A 21374-nucleotide genomic window follows, 5' to 3' on the forward strand; every position below is an offset into this window, starting at 1 on the left:
GGGTGTTGTACAGAATGAAACCCATAAAGCCTAAATGCATGAAGCCATGTATCTCCATTATAGCAAGCAGGACTTAAATGCTTCCTTTGCATTTAAGAATCATTTAATGCACTTGTAACAGCCACTACATGGATATAATTTCTGCTGTTGTTTTGCTCGGTATGCAAGCTGCCCAGACATTGCAGTGTTCACAGGTGCTCTGCATAGCGACTAGAAAAAAAGGAGCCATGAACAATGAACTGTGAAAAGTAAACGGAGGCGTAGAGGTTATTATAGTTTTGCATTTCTTTCGTTTTTAAGTAACATTTTGATCTGGTTTCAGTTTTTTGTTAATTAAAAACCATGGCTGTAAAAGGCAGGTGGTCTATTTACGTATCAGTATCAGTCAGAGTTGCAGTCTGAAGACACTTCAGCTGCGCTTCACGCCTCCCAATTCTCATCGGTTCATCGTACATGCAAGCTACCATCAGGTTTACTTTTTGAGCATGGCCGCCGTTCCATCTGTGCCGTCGTCTGGCCCTCGCCTCCCTTGTAATACCACTGATTGGTCGGCTAGGACACCGAACCCCCGGAGGACCTGGTCAAGCACCAGAGCAACATTAGCGAGCTGAAGCGCTCCTTTCTGGAGACGGGCGGCCACGCCCCGGGCATGACGGAGTGGGAGAAGAGACTGTCGTCGTCCCCCATCCGTTCACCCAAAGCGGACGAGGCGCCCATGATAGTACCCCTCGACTCGCAGGATGTAAGCCCCAGTTAATTTGTGTGTGTGTGTGTGTGTGTGTGTGTGTGTGTGTGTGTGTGGGTGTGTGTCTGTGTAGCATGATGTGAACCTCTAAGGACTCTCTTATATACAGTAACAGTACAGTACCCACACACTACCGAAACACTCATTTTCATAATGAGTCTGAGAAGGGAGTGAGTGAAGGGCACTTTGTGTCACTAGTCTAGTGTTGGCGCCCAGTTCATGCTCCTAATATTTAGGCACAGGCCTACTTATCTAGTTCGTTTTGTCACACAGCTGTGCTACAAGCTGAGAGCTCACAACAAATCTACGAGTTGTGAAGTTGTAGATTATCAATTTTTGGCACGTGACACCTGCACACAAAGAACTACAAATCAGATATTGTAGGTTTGAGTCCACCTCAAGACTACCTTCCTGTTGATTGATTCATTGAATACTGTATTAACCTGATTAGTACAGTACAGGTAGCACAGTCAAAGTTAAAAAGCCCCAGTGTCTTGTTTCCATTGTGGTTCAGTGTTCTGCACCGTATTGCTGTCTGTTAGATCAGAGATTTCATGTTTCAAAAAAGGCTCTATGGGGCAGATATTTTTGAGTGTTCATATACGGTATCTTTATTCTCATTACGTCTAGCGTCACCCGTGATAACATAATCACTCAAATACAATAGCACAACTGTTAATACATAAAATGCAGTTCAATTCAGTGCTTCACATGAGAATATTTATGCATTTATGGGTCAAATTAGTCTTTAATAGTCGGTGTGAATAAAGTTGCTTGCATGTGGAACGTTTCTTTAACCCAGCGAGTCATTTTGTGTTTCTCCCAAAAAAAACAAGAAGTACATCCAGTGATGGCTTTTTGAAATATCTCATCATCACCAACTAATCTGCCACAGACCTTAAGCAGTGGTATGATTGACCTGCGCGGTTGTGTTAACATATGTTGTTGAAGTCCGTTTGTCTCTTACACAAATCCAGTATTCTCTTCTCTTCTCTTTTTTCACAGTGGTGAAACAGTGGTTTTCAACCCTTTTCATATCAAGGCCCATTATTTATTCAGCATTTAAGCACCTGGACTACATTTGCTACTTCTCTACTAGCGACTGTAAAGACGACCTTAGTAGACACTTTTTTCATGATTGGCTGCCTCTAAGCCAATGGCAGACTTGCCCTTAAAACCTATAGTCTGAACGGCATAAAACCCATATTCTGAACGCTGCAACGTGAAGCCGTGAGCTGAGGCAGAGGCAGCTGCGGCACACAAACTGATTATAGATGTTTATAAACGAGAGCTGTCAGTTATGACTGAGTCATTCTCGTTTTATCAATGCTCTTACATCTCTTGATCCTGTAATTTCTTCTTTTTCACGCGGCCTCAGCTGTTTGCATCGCGATACATTTTGTATTAAATATAATTTCAATTGTCACCAGATTGAATCGATTTCAAACGATTTACGATAACTTGTAATTCAAACAGCCCAGAACCCACTGAAATGTAAGCGATGATGCTCATTCTCTGCAGCAGTGTTTAGACACAGAACAGCGTCATGGGAACGCGGTGGCTGTCACTGCGCTGGACACAGGCCGTCACTGCGCTGGACACAGGCCGTCTATTGTGTGGTTGTTTGTGGCTCTCAGCAGCGTGTGTCTCTGTTGCAGACTAAAGAAGAAGAGACAGCGGGAGACGAGACGAGCAAGGAGGAGGAAGGTCATGCAACTGAGGTACAAATCCTTAAAGATCATGTTTATCACACTTAAAACTGTGCATTTTGTGTGTTGCCGTTTATTCCTGAGCTCCACAAGTATTTGGCACAGTGCTAATACATATACAGTGTGTAATGCTGCTATCACAGTAGGGTTAAAATGTAGATGGATTGTTTTTAGATTTAGTTTTAGATTTTTATGTAAGGTTATGTTAAATTGAGGTTGAACTTTTGTAGAACCTTGAGTTATGTTACCGTGACATGATTCAAGTAAAAATATTGTCCAGTTATATCTGTTATCTGTTGCGTCTGTGATCGAGAAACCAGAAGTAGTGATTCCATTGTAAGGACAGAATACTGTGAGAATATACTTTGTTTACATTAAAGGTTAAAGCCAAGGTGTGATTTTGAGACCAGGATGAAATCACTACTTCCGGTTCCTTGATCAGAAGTAACAAATACAACCCAAGGTTCTCCCGAACAATGTACAAAGAATTGACCTTTTTTGTACACACCCCACGTTTTCATGGTGCAGCAAACAACACATCGCTGTCCAAATATTTATGTAGCTCATTGTTTGCACTTTTTGTATGTGTTTGCATTTGATCTCAAATGACCTGTGTGTGTGTATGTGTGTGTGTGTTCTCTCAGCGAAGCTGTATCTTTGGCTGTGCTTAAACCCCCCTCTGTCTCTGTAGTACTGGTGTCTCTTAACCGGCCCAGTTCTCTGTAAGCCAAGTGTCTCCCCCCCACTCCCTACCCAGGCAGCAGGATATTTGGTGAAATACGTGGTGGATAGTAACATAACGGACGGTCTCACCTCCTCGGGGCCGCACGGCCTCAGTCTCTCCACCACACTGGACGACGACGTCTTCTCTGACGGGACCATCAGGGAGGAGGAGGAGGAGAAGACCCCCGACTCGCAGGAGGAGCTGTCGGAACGCTCAGTGGTGAAGATCAGCCCCGGCTCCGTCAGGCAAGAGGTGTCCCAGGCCATCAGCGACAAGAGGGGCACTCTCATCATCCTGAAGGACGCGGAGGACAAGTCGGACGCCGAGAGCAAAGAGGAGGAAGCGTTTGAGGAAGAAGAGGCAGGCAAGGTCAAATACGAGGAGAAAGAGCTCCCGTCTCCCTCTAAAGAGAAAGAGCTCCCGTCTCCCTCTAAAGGGAAAGAGCTCCCGTCTCCCTCTGAAGAGAAAGAGCTCCCATCTCCCTCCAAAGGGAAAGAGCTCCCGTCTCCCTCTAAAGAGAAAGAGCTCCCATCTCCCTCTAAAGAGAAAGAGCTCCCGTCTCCCTCTGAAGAGAAAGAGCTCCCGTCTCCCTCTAAAGAGAAAGAGCTCCCGTCTCCCTCTAAAGAGAAAGAGCTCCCGTCTCCCTCTAAAGGGAAAGAGCTCCCGTCTCCCTCTAAAGAGAAAGAGCTCCCATCTCCCTCTAAAGAGAAAGAGCTCCCGTCTCCCTCTAAAGGGAAAGAGCTCCCGTCTCCCTCTAAAGGGAAAGAGCTCCCGTCTCCCTCTAAAGAGAAAGAGCTCCCGTCTCCCTCTAAAGAGAAAGAGCTCCCGTCTCCCTCTAAAGGGAAAGAGCTCCCGTCTCCCTCTAAAGAGAAAGAGCTCCCGTCTCCCTCTGAAGAGAAAGAGCTCCCGTCTCCCTCTAAAGAGAAAGAGCTCCCGTCTCCCTCTAAAGAGAAAGAGCTCCCGTCTCCCTCTAAAGAGAAAGAGCTCCCGTCTCCCTCTGAAGAGAAAGGTGTTGCACCGACGGTAATCGAACGTGACGCCAAAGCCACCTTGGAAGAGGCAAGTCCCAAGACGGAGACCAAACAGGTAGAGAAAAGTGAGATTAAAGGTTTCGACTCGCCCAAGAGGGCCAAGGCGTCGTGGGTGTCTGAGGTGGTGAAGGCGACGGAAGGGTCAGAGTTCGCCAGCATGACGGCAAAGGAGGTGAAGGAGATGAAGGCGTTCGAGGCGCTCCGCCAGCGAGCGGACATCTTCACCTTTGACGGCGTGCAAACGGAGCAATTAAAGTCGAGCCTGACGGTGACCACCTCTCAAAGCGTAACCCAAAGGTCCACAAAGTCCTCGGCGGTGGTACTGTATGAAAATCAAACTCAATGTAGCTTCACCCCCACACCCACCCTGCTCCATACGCTCACGTACTGCGTACCCCTTCACACTGGCCAACAAAGAAAAGAGAGGAGAAAAAATAGGTATTGTCCTGGAGTCAACTCTCCCGATTTCATCAATTAATGTTTGTTTTGTAATGTCAGGTTATGAAGTTAGTGTCATCATGGCATCCTGGTGGCGTAAAGGTTGTAAAGTTAGTAATAGTGTCATCATAGCATCCTGGTGGCGTAACCTGTCAGGCCCATCATGTCTAATGGTGACCTTGTGGGTTCTTATCCAATGCCTCATGACACTTCCTCATTCTCTGCCGTCTCTTTCCTGTCTCTCTACTGTAAACAATCTTAAAAGGCAAAGGAAAACCTTTTCTCATCAAAATGGGGAAACCGGTTTTGGGACATTTCTTTAACCAGGCAACATGGATCTCTACAAATATATATATCTGTATATCCTGTGTCAAATAGATAGTGCCATCTTTGGAATCACTGTGCTTGGATTTTGTAAGAACGAGCATTTTCCTATGAAATTGTGAAGTTGTTGGCCAGTGTCACCTACTCCCACAGCAGTGCCCAGACACGTTTTAACAAAAACATAACCAACTGCTTTGCTCTGCATGGCTGACTGTGTGTAAGACACCATGGTGTTTACACTCATACTGAGCAAGCTGCTGGTGTCTGTTGTGCTCAACGCTTTCGCTTCTTTTTTGATACAAGGTTTTGCATTTGTTTGGAAATGTATTTAAAGCATAAACAGCTGCGTCATGCCTCAAAGGTGAATTTACACTTGGTCGAACGAACGAACGCATTATGAAGAAGATGACTTGTTTGTGTGTGTTACTACTTTCTTTTTGTCATGTTTGTTCTACTTCGTTCAACAAAAGTATAAATTAAAGGTTAGGGCAGCAGGCTGCAATGTTGGATAAAGGAGGAAATGAGGATTGGGGCGGTGGGGGGAGAAGGGCAGGTTGTTTGTTTGTTTGTTTGATGTTTTTTATCATTTTGCTTCACAGCGGCCGCTTTGACTTTCTTTGAGAAGTGCTCCCATCAGTGAAGTGACTTCATAGCCTTGGCACAGTGCCACGCTGCAGCTTTCTGCCCCCCTCACCAACTCGCTTATCTCCCAAAACCCACCTGGGGCTTCTATTAACACGATAGTTTTGCTAACAGAAACATTGTATGGGTCCATTTTCCAGTTGGTTTCTTGCATAACTGCAATTGGGAATACTAAATCCCTGTGTTATCTGCTTTCTAAAGTAAGAATCTAGGTCAGAGTTAAGGATTTGTTATGCCTTGGCTTTGATATAATAGGATTTGGTGAGATTCTTCTCTGACCAAAAAAGAAAGAAAGAAATGTACACGATATCCCGGGAACAATCCATACAATATTTTCTTGATTCTAAGAGCTGTCCTGTCTTTCTCATGTCTGTTTTGTCTTTTGTACAGTGTTCACTGTGTGTCCATTTTGACTGTCTTCTCTCTCTTTCTGACTGTCTGTCCTTCTGTCCAATCAGTCTCCGCTAGGATGGGTGTCCTCCTCTCTGGGTTCCACCTCACCAAAGGTGACAGCTCCCCCCTCTGGTGTTAACATGGTTCAGATAATAAGGCACTGCAGCGTGTGAACGAACATGCATTGTTTGTTTGAGACTATCTATGCAGCCATTCATTTGATATATCGTAAACTGCCATTTACCGAAATGTATCATTTTTTAAACCGCTTTCCGTCTTAACAGGTGTGATCTGAAACTGGCATGTACGTGTGATGTAAGATAGTTTTGTTTTGTTTTTTATTGCTTAATATTTTAGCGATTCAGATGCAATTAATCAACAAGAACCTTTTATCATTCACAGACATCAGCCGCCGAGCAGGAGGAGAAGGAGGTGGAGGAGGAGGTGGAGGTTGCCGTGGCGACAGAGGATGTGCCAGCCGAGTCAGCAGGACCTACGGTGAATATCCCGACCACAGGGCCCACAGAGGCCAGGCCCGTAGACAATGCATTGGAGGAGCTAGAGCCCAAAGTCCAATTGATGCCGGTCGAACCTACAGAGGTGCAACTAGACTGCAGTGTAGCACTCGAGTCGGGGGGCGCCGCCGTGAATACAGAAACACAACAGGCTACTAATGACACGCCGATAGAGTACAGCCAGGCTGTGGTGGTCGCAGGGCCGATAGAGTACAGCCAGGCTGTGGTGGTCGCAGGGCTAGATATTCCCACTGATGTGAGTCCGGGAGAAGATGTGGACCTGAGTGCATCTGTAGAGACAGAGACGCCGGCGGAAATGCAGGAATCGGAGACGGCGGGGCAGCTAGATGACAGACAGGCTGCCGCTGAGACGGAGGGGCAGCTAGATGACAGACAGGCTGCCGCTGAGACGGAGGGGCAGCTAGATGACAGACAGGCTGCCGCTGAGACGGAGGGGCAGCTAGATGACAGACAGGCTGCCGCTGAGACGGAGGGGCAGCTAGATGACAGACAGGCTGCTGCTGATCGCATGTCGCCAGCGGTGCAGAGTGTGGGGGTCGTGGATGAGGAATGGGAGGAGGATAAAGTTGAGTGTTCAAGATTCACCATCGTTTGTGTACCGGTGTACACAAACGCAAGAGAACGTGGCGTGGAAGAGGAGCTGCCTTTGCCGGAGGAGGAGCTCCGTTTGGGAGAGTCCCACAGTGGGCCAGAAGCCACTGATCCTATAGCTTGTGTGCAATATCATCACGTCCAGATCCCGGTAGGGTTAAACCAAGGAGCAGAGTTTTCTGCAGGTGTGAGAGATGCCCAGGACGTGGAGCTTCCCGAGGCAGATGGAAGGAAGGTCAAGTTCTCAGCTGAGGTACACTACTTCTGCGAAGACAAGCTTCCCTCGGAGCCGGAAGATGATATCGAAGAGGAAGAGGAGAAAGAAACGAAAGGTTCGACATCACGTTATGAAAAGGAGAAGTACCACTACTCTCACGCGGAGAGTTCAGACGATGAACTGGAGGACTCCAGAGAGGAAGAGACACAGCCAAAAGAAGACGAGGGGAATCTTTATCAGATAGAAGACAGGGCTCAGAAAACAAGAGATCAGATTTGGGATCAGGTGCAAAGGTTTTTGGAACGGGTGCAAAATGGACGTGTGATTTCAGAAGAAGAAGAAGAAGATGTGGGAGAACAATTAACCGAGGCCGAATGGTTGGACAATCAGGATGTAAACAAAGAAATAGAGATGGAGGTAGAGCCATCTGCAGAGCAGAACATAGACTGCAGTGTAGTACCAGAGTCAGGGACTGTTGTGAATACAGAAACTCAAGAAGCCACTAATGAGACTCTGATAGAAGACACCCACGCTGTTGTGGCAAGAGCAGATATTCCCACTATCGTGCTCTCAGAAGAAGAACAACAGCTAACTGAGGCCGAAGTGTTAGAACAGCTAACTGAGGCCGAAGTGTTAAAGAATCAGGATGTAAACGAAGAAGAAGGGAGGGAGGGAGAGCAAATAGTCGAGGCTGAAGTTTTGGAGAATGAGGCCATGAACGAAGATGACCAGAAGTCCAGCTCAGAGGAGGTGAACCATGTGACTGAGCAGTCTTCCACAGAGGTTCCTCCAGCCATGCCTCGGTCAGAGGTAAACCCACCCCAAACCCCAATCAGCCTGGGGACCCCAAACCGACGCATGGACCTCCGTCTGAATTTTCTAACTTCACTGATTGTCCCCTGAACGGATCAAGGAAGAATGGAAACACACACATACACATACACACACTTGATGGAAACCTTGTGATTTGCATTCTTTCTTATGGTTATTTCCAGTACTCCGCTTCAGTATTATCTCCTTCACTAAAATAGATGCCGTAATAATGCATGCCTGCATGCCTATTTAGAGATTTAAGACCCTTACATGATTGCGGATGGTTGGCATATTTTACAGGCACGGGGTATTTATTTGTCCATGCCGTTGACAGAGCACATCTTAGCACAAGGTTGTGATTTTGAGATGTGTCACACCTAATTTGTTGATTGCGAACTAAATCTAAATTAAACTAAAATGTTGCTGTCGTGCTAAGAGGATACTCATGATGACTGGTACTAGAGCCCAACCGATACACAGATACACGGTCAGCCAATTATTGTCTCAGGAATGCGACAAAAACTAAATAATCTCCATGAATTCAAGGCTTCATGGGGTGTGTAATTGATAGAAATAAGTCATCTTTGGGGTGAACTACTCTAATACACTGTATTGGTTTGGCCAATGTAAGAATAGGGATTGCCGGGTTTTTATTTTTGTATTTATTTTTTGGGTTACAAGTTAAACAATCTTGAATAGAAACTTGAATCAAATCAAAGTTTGAATATGTCATAATAATATTGTCCAGTTTATTTCAAAAATATCAGTCAATACAACTGTCGGCAAGGCCATAATTCTGCATTGGCATCAGACTCGTAAATCTGGCATCGTTCGGGCTCTACTCGTCACGATAACTGGTACTTGGTAACTTCTCTTCTGTTTTAGTTATGCGTGTCTTTTCTGTTCCTGTGCTCGTGCGTTCAGAGTGTTGAGGCGATGCAGCAGGAGGACGTGTGTACCAAGGAGGTCCCTGTCGTCCACACAGAGACAAAGACCATCACTTACGAGTCAGCAGAGGTACGCAATAATATGACCTTATATGTGTCAAATCTTCTCTTCTTGGGGTCCCTGGCAAAAAGGTTTAACATTATCAGATTGGGTTCCACGCCGTGGCCAAATTAATATAAAATTGGCACGAAAACGTTTGAGAACCATTGATTTTGAAGGCATTTTGTAGAATCGGCCTCGGGTCTTAATAATAATAAACTTTAGGACTTTTTAAGAACAGAGTCACAAAGTGCTTGATAGAAGAATCCACAATACAAAGAAAAATCTCAATTTAATGAGTTCAATGTAGAATATATGTTCTTGGTTGTTTGTAATGTTGCTGATCTGGGAATGTTGCCGATGTCTTTGTAGATCACATGTGAACTGTGGATAAGCGAGGCATTGTAAGATAAAAATAAAAAAGCTACCACATCGACAGGCAAAGTCTAAATGTGTAAAATGTAATTATGCTCATGTGACAGTTGTGGAAGAACCAGATGAAGGCATTTATCCCCATCATCAGGTGGATGCCAACGGCGACGCTGACCCCGGGGTGTTGCTGAGTGCCCAGACCATCACCTCAGAGACCAGCAGCACCACCACCACCACACACATCACAAAGGTCAGGGGCGTACACACACACACACACACACAGTGGAGCAGTGTTAACCCATTCAATCTGAGGAAGTATATGTGTCACAACAAGCGAGCCACGGTGACGTCATGATGTTAACACATTAATTGCCCGGGGTTATTTAATCCATTAAATCAGTGGGCCCAACGATTTCTTTTGCAGCGGAGCACTTTTACAGACGATGCGCAACATCGAATGTTGTGCAACAGGCACTCCCAGCCTGTGGAGTGATGCGATCGGTTTGATGTCAATAATCTCAGTCCTATTAATCAATCTCCGTCTAGGGCATCAGACTGTACTAATTAACAGGACGGAGACCTCCGCCTGGGGCCCTTAAACTTAACTGCCAGCTTTGGTGTAGCTCTGAAGAAATGGACAAGGATTAAATTAACTAAGCACTCTTCAAGCTTAGGCTACTCTATAGTGAAAGTTAGAAGAATTCCATCAAACATTGTATTGCATTTAAATAAACATCACTTTACTAACATATTAGATTATATATTATATAAATAGAGCTCTTCACAGGTTCAAAATGATGGACCCAAACCATAATAAACCCATGAAATTGGTTCTGAGTGGAACCGACTTGGGCACCCATTATTTTATGGATCCCACACAAACCTGAAATGCTGTTCTACCCACAGTATAGTGGAGATGTCAGCTGTAGCAGCCTACAATACCTTGATGAATAAGTAATTCATGATCACATTCACACTGGACTTTGATTCCACGGAGGTGGAACTTTGTTCCCCCATATACAGTATTGCGCTGCAGTAATCTGATCCCTGGTCAGTCTATCATAGCAGCCCAAGCTTATTTCACACCCACAGCCAGCATAGCCTACACAAATCAACGATTTGTTGTGTATTAGCTTGTCTGGCACCTAGTTGATCGAGTTAGTAGCCATAGCAAGAAACAGAATGGTCATTGCTGGAGAGGCAAGCAGAGCATGTAGCCAATACACAACAACGCAGCGCAGCACAATGGGAAAGGTGGGGTGCTAGACCTCGCGCCGCTCAGGGAAAATAAATAATAGACCAGTCAAACGCAATAGTGGAGCGACATTCAGACGCTTCAGACTGCCTATGTGTTACAATCATTTTAACCACTTAAACCATGGTTTTATAATAAAGTATTAAATCAATCAATCTCCTGATTAGATTAAACTGGTACCCCCAACTGAAAATGTATTTTCTGTTTACTAAAGAGCTGAAGAGACCGGGGGAGACCCCTGTTAGTAGTGAATGAATACTATGAGGAATTCAGATTGAATTAATTCAGAGCTATTATTTAACACTTATTTTAACAAAAGCAAATCACTTACACAATTCCTCCGTTTTGTGCCGTCCAGACTGTGAAAGGAGGCGTGTCCGAGACGAGGATCGAGAAGAGGATCGTCATCACGGGAGACACAGACATCGACCACGACGAGGTCTCCACACTCTCTTAACTTTTCCCAAGTATCCTGTTCTTTCATGTAATCTATCTTTATCCCATGGCCTATTTCTCCATCGGTCTCTTATCACTCCATCTCCTTAATCTATCTATCTCTCTAATCTCTCTCTCTCCACCTCTCATTAAAAAAGCACATTTTAAAAATGAAACTGAACAGAGACCTCTCTCCCTCCCCGAAGCGCTTAACGTCTCTTTTCTCAGTGCAGGGATTTGACCCAAAGAATTGCAATTCACTGTGGCTTTTAAAGTGTGATATTTGACAAAGTTATTAACATGCTGTGTAACTTTCACAAATATTGATGTTGTTGTATGGCTTGTATTACAAATGTAACTAGCAGTAGCTACTGCTAGCTACCCTGTTGGAATATTGACTCACCAAAAAAAAACATCCCCCACTCCCCCCTCCTCCAACCTCCCTCCCTGCCCTGCCCCCTTCTCTATGTCTCCCCCTGGTGGATCCGCCTTGCCACTGCACCTCCGTTGTGTGTGTGTATAGGCTCTGGCTCAGGCCATAAAGGAGGCTAAAGAACAGCACCCTGACATGTCAGTGACCAAAGTAGTGGTACATAAAGAGACAGAGATCACACCAGAGGAGGGGGAGGATTGACCCAGGTAAGAAGGATGAAGGCTTCTGGCTGGAACCGATCCATTCCAGTCCGGTCCGATCTGGACTGGCTTTGGATTTGGCTGGGCTAGGGGTTTGCAAGCTGGTCTCTCCATTCTCCTCGCATGCTGCTTTTCCCCCCACCCCCCCCCCCCATCAGCACTGGCTGTCATGGGTACTACAGACAGCCCTGCTTGTGTAGCACTAACCATCAAGGCATCACGCTGTCATCGGCCCAGCTCCACCTCAGCCTCTGTGAGTGTATACAGACTGGATGTCATACGGTTGCAGCCTTAGGGGAAAGAAAGAAAAAAGAAAAAAAACGTTAATAGTCATATTTCTGCCAGTGTCTTTTTTTCTTCTTTTTTTTGGTCGAAACACTCCCCCCTGCTGGGCGATTACATGACCTCCTTGTACTGTATGTTTGTACTGTACTGTAATGTTTGTACAAACAGAGACTGACCCCATCTGGAATAATTAGATGCTATATATACTGAGGCCTCACAAATTCATCTCTTTCTACCTGGCTTCCCTGTTTTGGGAATGTCATTATATTAGTAATATAAACAATATTATAGTACATTTTATAATATAATATTATAGTAATAGATAATTCCATAATGTTTTTCTACAAGCACATCTAATCATCTAATCTACAAGCTCTATGCACTGAGTTTTATATTGTCTTTTTTTATATATATATATGTACGATGATGGTGGCACAGTGGTAAATAAAAATAAATTATTTTTTTTATTGTTTTTTTTTTACATACTTGTCGGTGTGTTTTGAATCCCCTGAAAATCATGTATGAGACAATCTTTCATCATTATTAAGAATCAAGCGAATCTAAGCATTTCCTTATTCCCAAAGGACTGAAAAATAAATGCTGAATAGCAGTATTTGGGTCTCAAGTTCAAACGACATTTAGCAAACAGAATTTGGAATATGATGTTTTGTCAACAACGCGGCGCAGCCATACTGTACCTTTTAATCCCTATCAGTGAACAAGTGAGAATTCCAGCTAAACCAGCTCTGCATGCCTCTCTCTGCGGCCTTTAGTTTGTGGCCTGCAAAGTCATCTGTATCCATTTGAAATATGATCCTACATATACAGAGGTGTGCCTGCCTGGGGAAACTGTCGGTCCTATTTTGGAGAAGAAAATAAAATAATCTCATCATCATGCCGGCAACTTTCATACAAACCCTGTTAGTAGTATGTTTGTTATTTTAGGGGAAATTGGCAATGTTGGTCCTGTGCTGGGCCCACTAATATATTCAAGCATGCAGAAAATAAAAAAAACTATTAAAACAAATATTGTAATTTATCCACGCCCATCCCATTATGAAAAACCCGTTCAAAGGCACTGTATTGCTTCCAAATGGAAACGATTAAGCATTCTTTTCTATCGTGTTTTCTAAAAAGGTCAGGGGGTTTATTTATGCAACCCAAACACGCACCACCTTTTATATGCTCAAATGGGTCAGACGTTTGCCTCGCAATGTTTTTTTTACAAACTTTACGAAGGCAACCATTTGTGTTTGGACTTGTCTTGTCTGCGCAACGTTGTCAGGTATCCTCCCTGAGTCTGACAGGGGGCCATGCGATGGAAGCTCTATCATTCCATTCTACCACTCTGGCATTGTTCTTTTAGTGTTTCTAATAACCCCTCCTCAACCCTTTATCTTTCAAGCTTTTCCTGTGCAGACACCTTCTATGTCAACCTTATATACTATATATATATATATATATATATATATATATATACACTCTCTCTCTCTCTCTCTCTCTCTCTCTCTCTCACACACACACACACACAGTATATATACTGCTGTATATCTAACTTTTGGCATCCAAGCTTTCCTCATTAGCTTCTGAGTGAAATGACCCCAAGGCGCAGGGTTTTGGATGCGTGTGTATGCGTGTGCGTGCATGTGTGGACTTGCGTGACTCACCAGATGGGAATGGCTTGCTATGTTTCCACGGCTCTCTGGACCCTCCGCTGTGCGTGCAGTGCTGTCTTATATCTTGCCTGTCAGAATGGCTGTGCTCTCAGTCTGAGCAGCAGTTATTACCATTGTACTAAATATTTGTTTGTGGCCTTCTTTCTGGATCCTTGTCTCTTAACTGTAGATGCACATGCAGAGGCCGGGCTACCAAACAGGATAAAAAATTAAAAAGAATAGGCTAATAAAGTGGTTTCTATTTTCAACATTTTAATTTGAGACGTGTCATTTTAGGCGGTAGATGACACAGGCATTAGACATGATGATGTTAATTATAAAAGCCACTGTTCCCACCAATGTGTGCAAGCTTTACCCAGTAAGGACCCGGTTGGCCTTTGTGCATCTGCCGTACTGTATATACAGTTGTATTACTGTTTTCCTCACTACACCTGTAGCATTTGTTGTGTTGTCCTGTGTGGTATGCTGTGCCATATAGTTTTGGGAGTTTCAAAGTGTAGAACCGTGTTTGCTGACATGTTGTTTTCTCTGTGTTGGTAGGAATAAGGCTGAGTGCTGTTTTCTATTCAAGGATTCAACCTCGCAACCTTCAACACCCAGGATTCCATGTATTACTCCGGGACATTCTGAAGACTTAGACAGCTCCTCCTCTCCAAATGCTGCGGCTCGCCACAAGGTCCCACCCATCACCTGCGAAAAAGTGCATTTTGCATGAGAAGGACACCATGTTGCATTATCAAAGAATGACAAGATTATATACATGAAAACCATAAGATTATAAGAAAAACCTGGTTCTTCAATCCCATCTGCACGCCGACCTCTCGTGTGCAGCAAGAAAACAAACCCTTTCCTTCTTTTTCTTTCACTGCCTTATGACTTTGAAGCATTTTTATGATTGAGAATAATTATTAGCAACATTCTATTTATGAATAAAGCCATCACTCCGAAACCTAAAACAACGCTGTATGCTGCACAGTATAACCCTTGCTGTAGATATGCCAAACTCATTGCCAGCAAGCATTGTGTCACTCACCACTCCACAAACTCCAAAATGGTTTCCAGTCAAATATGCCGCTGCAGAAATCAATACAGACCAACTGTCTGCAGTACACACCTAAGCTTTTCTTGGAAGAAGCCAATCATATATCTAGTAAATGATTTTGTCACAAACTACTTTTCTTATGATCAGTATTTTTATTTTTGTCATCATTCTTACCTATTGTTTCTACCACCTGGCTGCAACAGTTCTTTGAAACTGTTTAAAAAACACATTTAAGGATACTGGGAAGAGCAGATATCAAGCTTGCTGTTCAGGAAGCTCTTGGGATGTTCTTGGTGGATGAAGAGCTGTACCTAAGGAGGTTCACCGCTGTGTGACTGTCCAAGGACTTGTGTGGTCTGTCATGTTCGAAGCTCTCTTAATGAATATGTCATTTTCAACATATATGTTGTCAAGGTGTGTGGTTATCAATATGTTGTAGTGGGAAAAGTACCATTAACGTGCGCTTGTTGCAAAAATAGGGACACAATGATGTGTTGAAGATGACATATATGGTCTTAAAAGATTAACAAAGCCTAGAGTGATCTGTCGTACACCAGAATATGTATGCTATATGCCTCTCATCTGTTCAAACTGTATCTGAATACCAAGTATCATTCATGTACAGCAATATTTCCACGACAGTGAAATAAAAGTGGCAAATCCATTGGTTTTAAGTTTGTCATTTTCTTTCTAAATGGAATATTGACAGCATTACCGGTAATTTGATTTATGTATTAAGCTCTCTGATTCGTAAAGATGCAGCCTGCAGCTTATTGATCTACTCTGATCTTAATATTTCATTATTAGTCTATGCATCCTTTTATATACGTAGCTTTAATTTGGAAATTGAGAAAATAATGTCAACACTATTCAAAGTTCATAGGTTAGTACTACATTTGCATTATGACGAGCAAAAAATTATTCAAGCCATGTTAATATTTATCAGCACTGTCTGTAATATATAGACTGTAACCCTTACGCATAACAACAACCATCTGCTCAACCATGGTTCTAGATCCTTATTGTTTCATCAGTAACCCTGACCTGGGGGCAATAAGGGCATTTTGGGGGATAGAGCTAGGTCTGATAATGATGAACTGTATAGGCCTACCGTGCATGTTCAAATCATGTATACCGGTACTTTATTTACGGTTTTCAAAGAATACATTTAATATATATTTAACCTGCATTATTGGCAGCAACCGCCTTGCAGTGGTAGGTAAAGTGGTGTCAAGGGACCCTCAGGCCAGGGTTCCAAATCTGCATTCACACAATGGCAGATACGACAGTCAGTCTACCATTAATTTTCAATGGAAGCCAGCAACATGCAGATGCTTCTGACGTTTTTGATTGATTGATTGAAATATGTATTAACAGTTTGCAGAATTACAGTACATTTCAAGCACAACTCAATACAAAGAGTTAACTGTGAGTGGACGACCCTATAAAGCATTACACCAGGGTCCACCATGTTCAATTCATCAAAACATTTAGAGACGTACAAATAGACACTTCTATATAGTCAAAGAACAGAACAGGAATTCATCATAAAGGAGGTAAAAAGGGAATAGAAACATTGAAGGGATAATGGGTGGGGGTGACTCCGATTTTACGGGAGCCAGTTTCGAATTGCAGCCATCCGTAGGTGCCCTTTGAGAGCGGTTTTGAAGGAGTCAAGGGATTTGCATATCTTAATGACTGTTGGTAGGGCGTTCCACATTTTGGTGGCATAGGAGCGAAAATAATTTAGTCCCACGTTTGTGCCGAATCTGGGTTGCACTCCCTCTGGTGTTGTGGGTGTGGACTTTGTTAACATTAAGGAAGTATTTAGACAGGTACATGGGTATCTTGGTGGTGTATCGAATCTTGTGGACCAGACCCATTGCCAGATGCTGTACTCTGTCGTCGACCCTAAGCCATTCCAGCCTATCAAAGTGGGCAGGGGTGAGGTGGGTTCGGGGGGTGAGGCCAAGTAGGAGCCTGACCAGTTTGTTTTGGTAAGTCTGGAGCCTTGTACGAGGGCTCCTGTTAGGGTCTTCAAGGTGTTTTTGTTGACCAGTGAGGAGATCCTGTAAAGGAATCTTGTTCTTTGGTTCATTTTTTTTAATACGTTGGTGGCCATTTTATCACCGGAAAGATTAGCCTCCAGGATGGAACCTAGGTAGGTAATTTCATCTTTATGTGTGATGATATTGTCACCCACTCTAACCAAGAAGCCATCTGCCTCGCTTAGTGCAGATTCTACCGAGTTCAGAGCTGAGGGCCTTTTCAACCTGCAGTTTGTTCCTGTCCGAGACCAGCAGTGCTGAGTCATCTGCGAACAGGAACAAGTTTGTAGTTTCTACAAGAGGAGCTACAAAAAAAGGTTCAATTTCAGCTACAAATATGATGTGTAGCTTTGTATCTTTTGTATCTGCCAGTGTGAACACAAGAGAGTATATACTATATAAATGGACCTTTTGGTTCCATTTGTACATCCTCAGTTATTGGAGAGTCCTTGGAATTCAACAGCTTGAGCACCACTAAGCATGAACTCGGGCTGGGGTGGCCGGGTGGGCTGAAGTAGCCGATTACAAAAAATTGCCTAATCCTAATACATCTATGATAGTCTTGATCCAAGGCTAGGGCTGGGGGTGGAGGCAGCCGACGTGCCGCTCCGGTCCTGCAGGGGGCGGCGGAGCGGCGCGGCGTTTCCTCCACCGCCTCCCCAGGCAGTCACAACAAGAGGAGGAAGAGGAAAAACGACAGTTCTGTGTGTGGATCTGGATCCTCGTCGTCGACTCGCCTGCCTTGCGTGACAACACCAAGGATTCCACCCTGGCTTCCAAGGTATTTAAAAAACCATTCCAATTCTCCCTTTTAACTTCGATTCGACGTCGGAAAACAGATTACGGTCCTTTTGCGCGTTTTATCGACGGGTAAAACGTCGGTTTTGGGCGGTCGGATGCATTCAGAAACGGCTAACAGAAACATGCCCAAGCGGCGGAGCGCTCGAGCTGCTTGATACCAAAATGGCTGGGCGCAGTGAAATGTGAAAGATTCTTTCTGCTAAAGGTTATTCTCTCTCTTCGCACGCGACGCCAACCGGAACGCAAACCGCCGGGCGCGAGCCGTGTTAACGCATCGCGGTCGCCGTTTTATTTTAGCAGCGCGTCCCCCGGCTTATTTTCCGTGTTTTATTGGCGATTTTTTTTTCTCGCGTTTGTCGGGCCTATTTTTTTCTCCCTCTCTTCGCTCCATAGGATTTCTGCATGACTGAATTAGCCACTTTTGTTTACTCTCTGCTTTCCGACGCGTCGCGCACCGCCGCCGTCGTCGAATGCGCTCCGCACGCACAACGACTCGAGCAAATATGTTTTGTTTTTTTGTTTTTTTCATTCGCCTTGAAAGTATATGCGCGTTGCATACTTAATATGTATACATTAACATAATTAGCATGCTAATTTAGCCTAGCGCTCGCGCTCCACCCACTTTTAGTTTGGCAGGTGATGACCGTTTCCGATGATACTGTACGAAAATTATCTCTGGAAAACGAAATATAAACAAAAAGACGATGACGTAAATAAAAAAATATATAATGCCATTGCAAACTAACTACCGGTATTGGGTTTTAGCACAACAAACACTAGCATTCTATTTGGATTGTGATAGCTTCCATTTATGACTACTGCTGTTCAATTACATCTTTATTGGTGGACTCTGGTCCATTGCAATGCGTACAAAGAATATAAATAAAAGAAACGCGACAGGCAATAACATTATCACACACAAAGGCATTTTAGCTTGTGCACCCTTTAGCCTGGATTATAATGTGAATATAGTGGGAACCGCTCATTATGATTAGTTCTGATGTTTGCTAATCTTGCTAATTCAGATTCTGACTAAAATAATAACTAAAATAACTGAAATAAAATAATGAATCCCCCCCCCTCCTTGTTTTGTAAAGATTGACCCCCTCTCAGACGTCGCTATGTCTGACTTGCTGAGATATATCGACTATGATCATAAAGCAACGTTCCTAAAGATGCTGAATCAACAGCGAATGGAGGGCGAGCACTGCGACATCGTGGTGGTGGTGGAGAACATCGAGTTCCGCGCCCACCGCTGCGTGCTGGCCGCCTGCAGCAACTACTTCAAGAAGCTGTTTAAGAAACAGAGCGACGAGGACAACTCCATCGTGGAGCTGGACTTCATCCGCTCAGACATCTTCGAGGAGGTGCTCAACTACATGTACACGGCGCGCCTCGCCGTCCGCAAGAAGGACATCAACATGATGATGTCGTCGGGCCAGATACTAGGCATCAACTTCCTGGACAACCTGTGCACGCAGAAGCGCGAGCTGACCAACATGAAGACCCGAGAGAACCAGGCGCCTGGTGACCACGGCATGCGCGCCCAGGACGCCATCTTGAAGGAGCTCGCCATGGAGGAGGTGAGGAAGAACAGCTTCTACGACCAGGGCATGGACAACATGTCGGGCCCCGGGGGCTCCCATGTCAACAACCAGCCGCACAACTACAGCACCACCAACATGGGCAAGGACCAGCACGGCCACTGGAGCTCCTCGTCCTCCAGCGACATGAAGCTGGAGTACCTGCTCTACGGCCACCGCGACCACGGCTCCTCCTGCCAGACGCCTGGGAAGATCCTGGACCCCAACGCCAAGAAGGAGCGTCTCCTCACCGCCAACCGGCCCTATGGCTGCGAGCACTGCCCCAAGGCCTTCACCACCGCCGCACACCTCAAAGAGCATCTAAAGATCCACTCCGGCTTCAAGCCCCACCGCTGTGTCGTGTGCGGCAAGGCGTTCATACGGGGGCCCGACCTGAAGAGGCATGAGCGTGTGCACAGCAACGAGAGACCCTTCGGCTGCCAAATGTGCGAAAAGGCCTTCAAGCACAAGTCCCACCTGAAAGACCACGAGCGGCAGCACCGGGGCGAGAGGCCCTTCAACTGCGGCTCCTGCGACAAGGCCTTCATCAAAGCCTCGGATCTGAAGCGCCACTGGAACACCATGCACAGCGGCAACCCCCGCAGAAACATGTCCCTGTCCCCCGCTGCCTCCCAGCAAGGCGGCCAGCAAGCAGAAGCCACTGGAGACCAGAGAGACTGGAAAATGGAGACCGGACCACATTCGCATAACTCGGAGAACTTGTGATCGTTGTCTGCAGGACACAACCGCTAAACACAAACGCATACACTGATGAGACAACCACCACACTGATATGACATACACACACACATGCATACATCCATATATCCATCGTACCTGTACATGAGACGGGTAAATGTATGCACACACCCGCGCACACACAACCACAACCCTGTGACAGGCTGCGTAGCCTGGTGTCACACGGACAATGATCGGAGTGAGTAACGACAGATCATAGCATGTTCATAAGACTGTGGGGCTGTATTATTATTCTAAAGAATTATGTCAAGAGGATGTTCTCTTTTTTTTTTTTCTCTCCGCCTGTAAAATCCTGTAAATGTTTAGTTCACTCTACTATACGTATATTTTTCACAACAGCATCATTTGCTATCTAGACAGGGGATCCTCATAACATTATTCTCTTTTACTTTTATGGGATATGTAACATTTAAATGTTTTGTTTAACCTTTGATGAAATTTTAAGAACGACATGTTAGGGTAAGGGGGGCGGGGGGCAAGACAAAAAAAAGAAGAAAAAAAAAGATTTTTCTGCATAACATTTGTTGCGTTGACTATATTCATGTGGATGTTTTTAATGGATGTGTTTAGTTGTATTGATTGATATTACACTGTACGAGTAAGAGTCACCATTTTTGCATTTGACAAACAGATGATACCAAAGTCTTGGGCCCTCAAAAGATTGTCTCACAGAGACTGTCCTGCCCAAGCAACTGGCCAACTAGATTTACTGTTATACAGTATAACTGTCATCCAGCTATCAACAGTTAATGATAGATGTCTGTATATACTGTAGCTTAGATTGTTGCACAATTAGAATACACAATAATTAAATATGCACATATAACATTGTCCTACTCCTACACTTTGACAATAAACACCATTTGCTGCGTTGTACTTTTTTCGCTAATTATTTGTTTTTTTACGGCGATGGTACATATAAGTAGGTTCATATCACACATTAAAATCCTGAACTCTTTGAGTGTGTACAGATGTAACCAAAGGGTCCATTTGGTTACATCACACTGGCTCATCTGTGGTGATGTGGTTTGTGGTTGCGCTGCCACACCCAACAATCTCCAGGTCATCTTTCAAGAGTCAGGTGTGTGTGTGTTTGTGTGTCTGAGGCAGCAGCTGCCATATAGATAACCTCTGTCAATGAGTTATGGCAATGCAATGTTTGTTATGCAACAGTGCCTCTTGCGGAAAATCTTGTCAATAAGGCATTTTTCACTTAAAAATGGGTTATTTTCAGCTATGCATGCTGTGAAGTAAGTAGGCTTTAGGGATCATCTTGTGTACCATGGAGCTTGTATGCCTCCACCCTTATTCCTAATTTAGCTCCAAATCTCATCT

General features: G+C 44.5%; 2 protein-coding genes across 13 annotated transcripts in view; both read left to right on the forward strand.

The window, feature by feature from the left end:
- Nucleotides 1–15509, forward strand: part of LOC308325884 (band 4.1-like protein 3) — a 76622-nt gene extending 61113 nt beyond the window's left edge. For 9 of the 12 annotated variants that reach the window (XM_080778621.1, XM_080778624.1, XM_080778622.1 and 6 more), the window contains 10 exons: nt 557–742; nt 2404–2466; nt 3212–4528; nt 6072–6119; nt 6409–6504; nt 9088–9180; nt 9674–9772; nt 11136–11216; nt 11736–11851; nt 14347–15509. In XM_080778621.1, coding sequence (XP_080634747.1) covers nt 557–742; nt 2404–2466; nt 3212–4528; nt 6072–6119; nt 6409–6504; nt 9088–9180; nt 9674–9772; nt 11136–11216; nt 11736–11846 — 2094 coding nt within the window. In that variant the 3' untranslated portion in view covers nt 11847–11851; nt 14347–15509. The remainder of the gene's footprint in view (nt 1–556; nt 743–2403; nt 2467–3211; nt 4529–6071; nt 6120–6408; nt 6505–9087; nt 9181–9673; nt 9773–11135; nt 11217–11735; nt 11852–14346) is intronic. The other 3 variants (XM_080778625.1, XM_080778629.1, XM_080778620.1) reach the window with 3 other exon arrangements.
- A 2080-nt stretch (nt 15510–17589) lies between these two features.
- Nucleotides 17590–20915, forward strand: LOC308325039 (zinc finger and BTB domain-containing protein 14-like). The gene is made up of 2 exons (XM_080777418.1): nt 17590–17677; nt 18795–20915. Exon 2 carries the CDS (start codon nt 18819–18821, stop codon nt 20004–20006), a length of 1188 nt encoding a protein of 395 aa, XP_080633544.1. The 5' UTR covers nt 17590–17677; nt 18795–18818; the 3' UTR covers nt 20007–20915.
- Nucleotides 20916–21374: the final 459 nt, after the last annotated feature.

This window comes from Protomyctophum bolini (assembly GCF_963924005.1).
Source record: "Protomyctophum bolini genome assembly, chromosome: 12".
Taxonomy (NCBI): Eukaryota; Metazoa; Chordata; class Actinopteri; order Myctophiformes; family Myctophidae; genus Protomyctophum; species Protomyctophum bolini.

Bases quoted from the DNA above. Each gene is read 5' to 3' on its own strand.
- LOC308325039 (XM_080777418.1), top strand. From the start codon at position 18,819: ATGTCTGACTTGCTGAGATATATCGACTATGATCATAAAGCAACGTTC.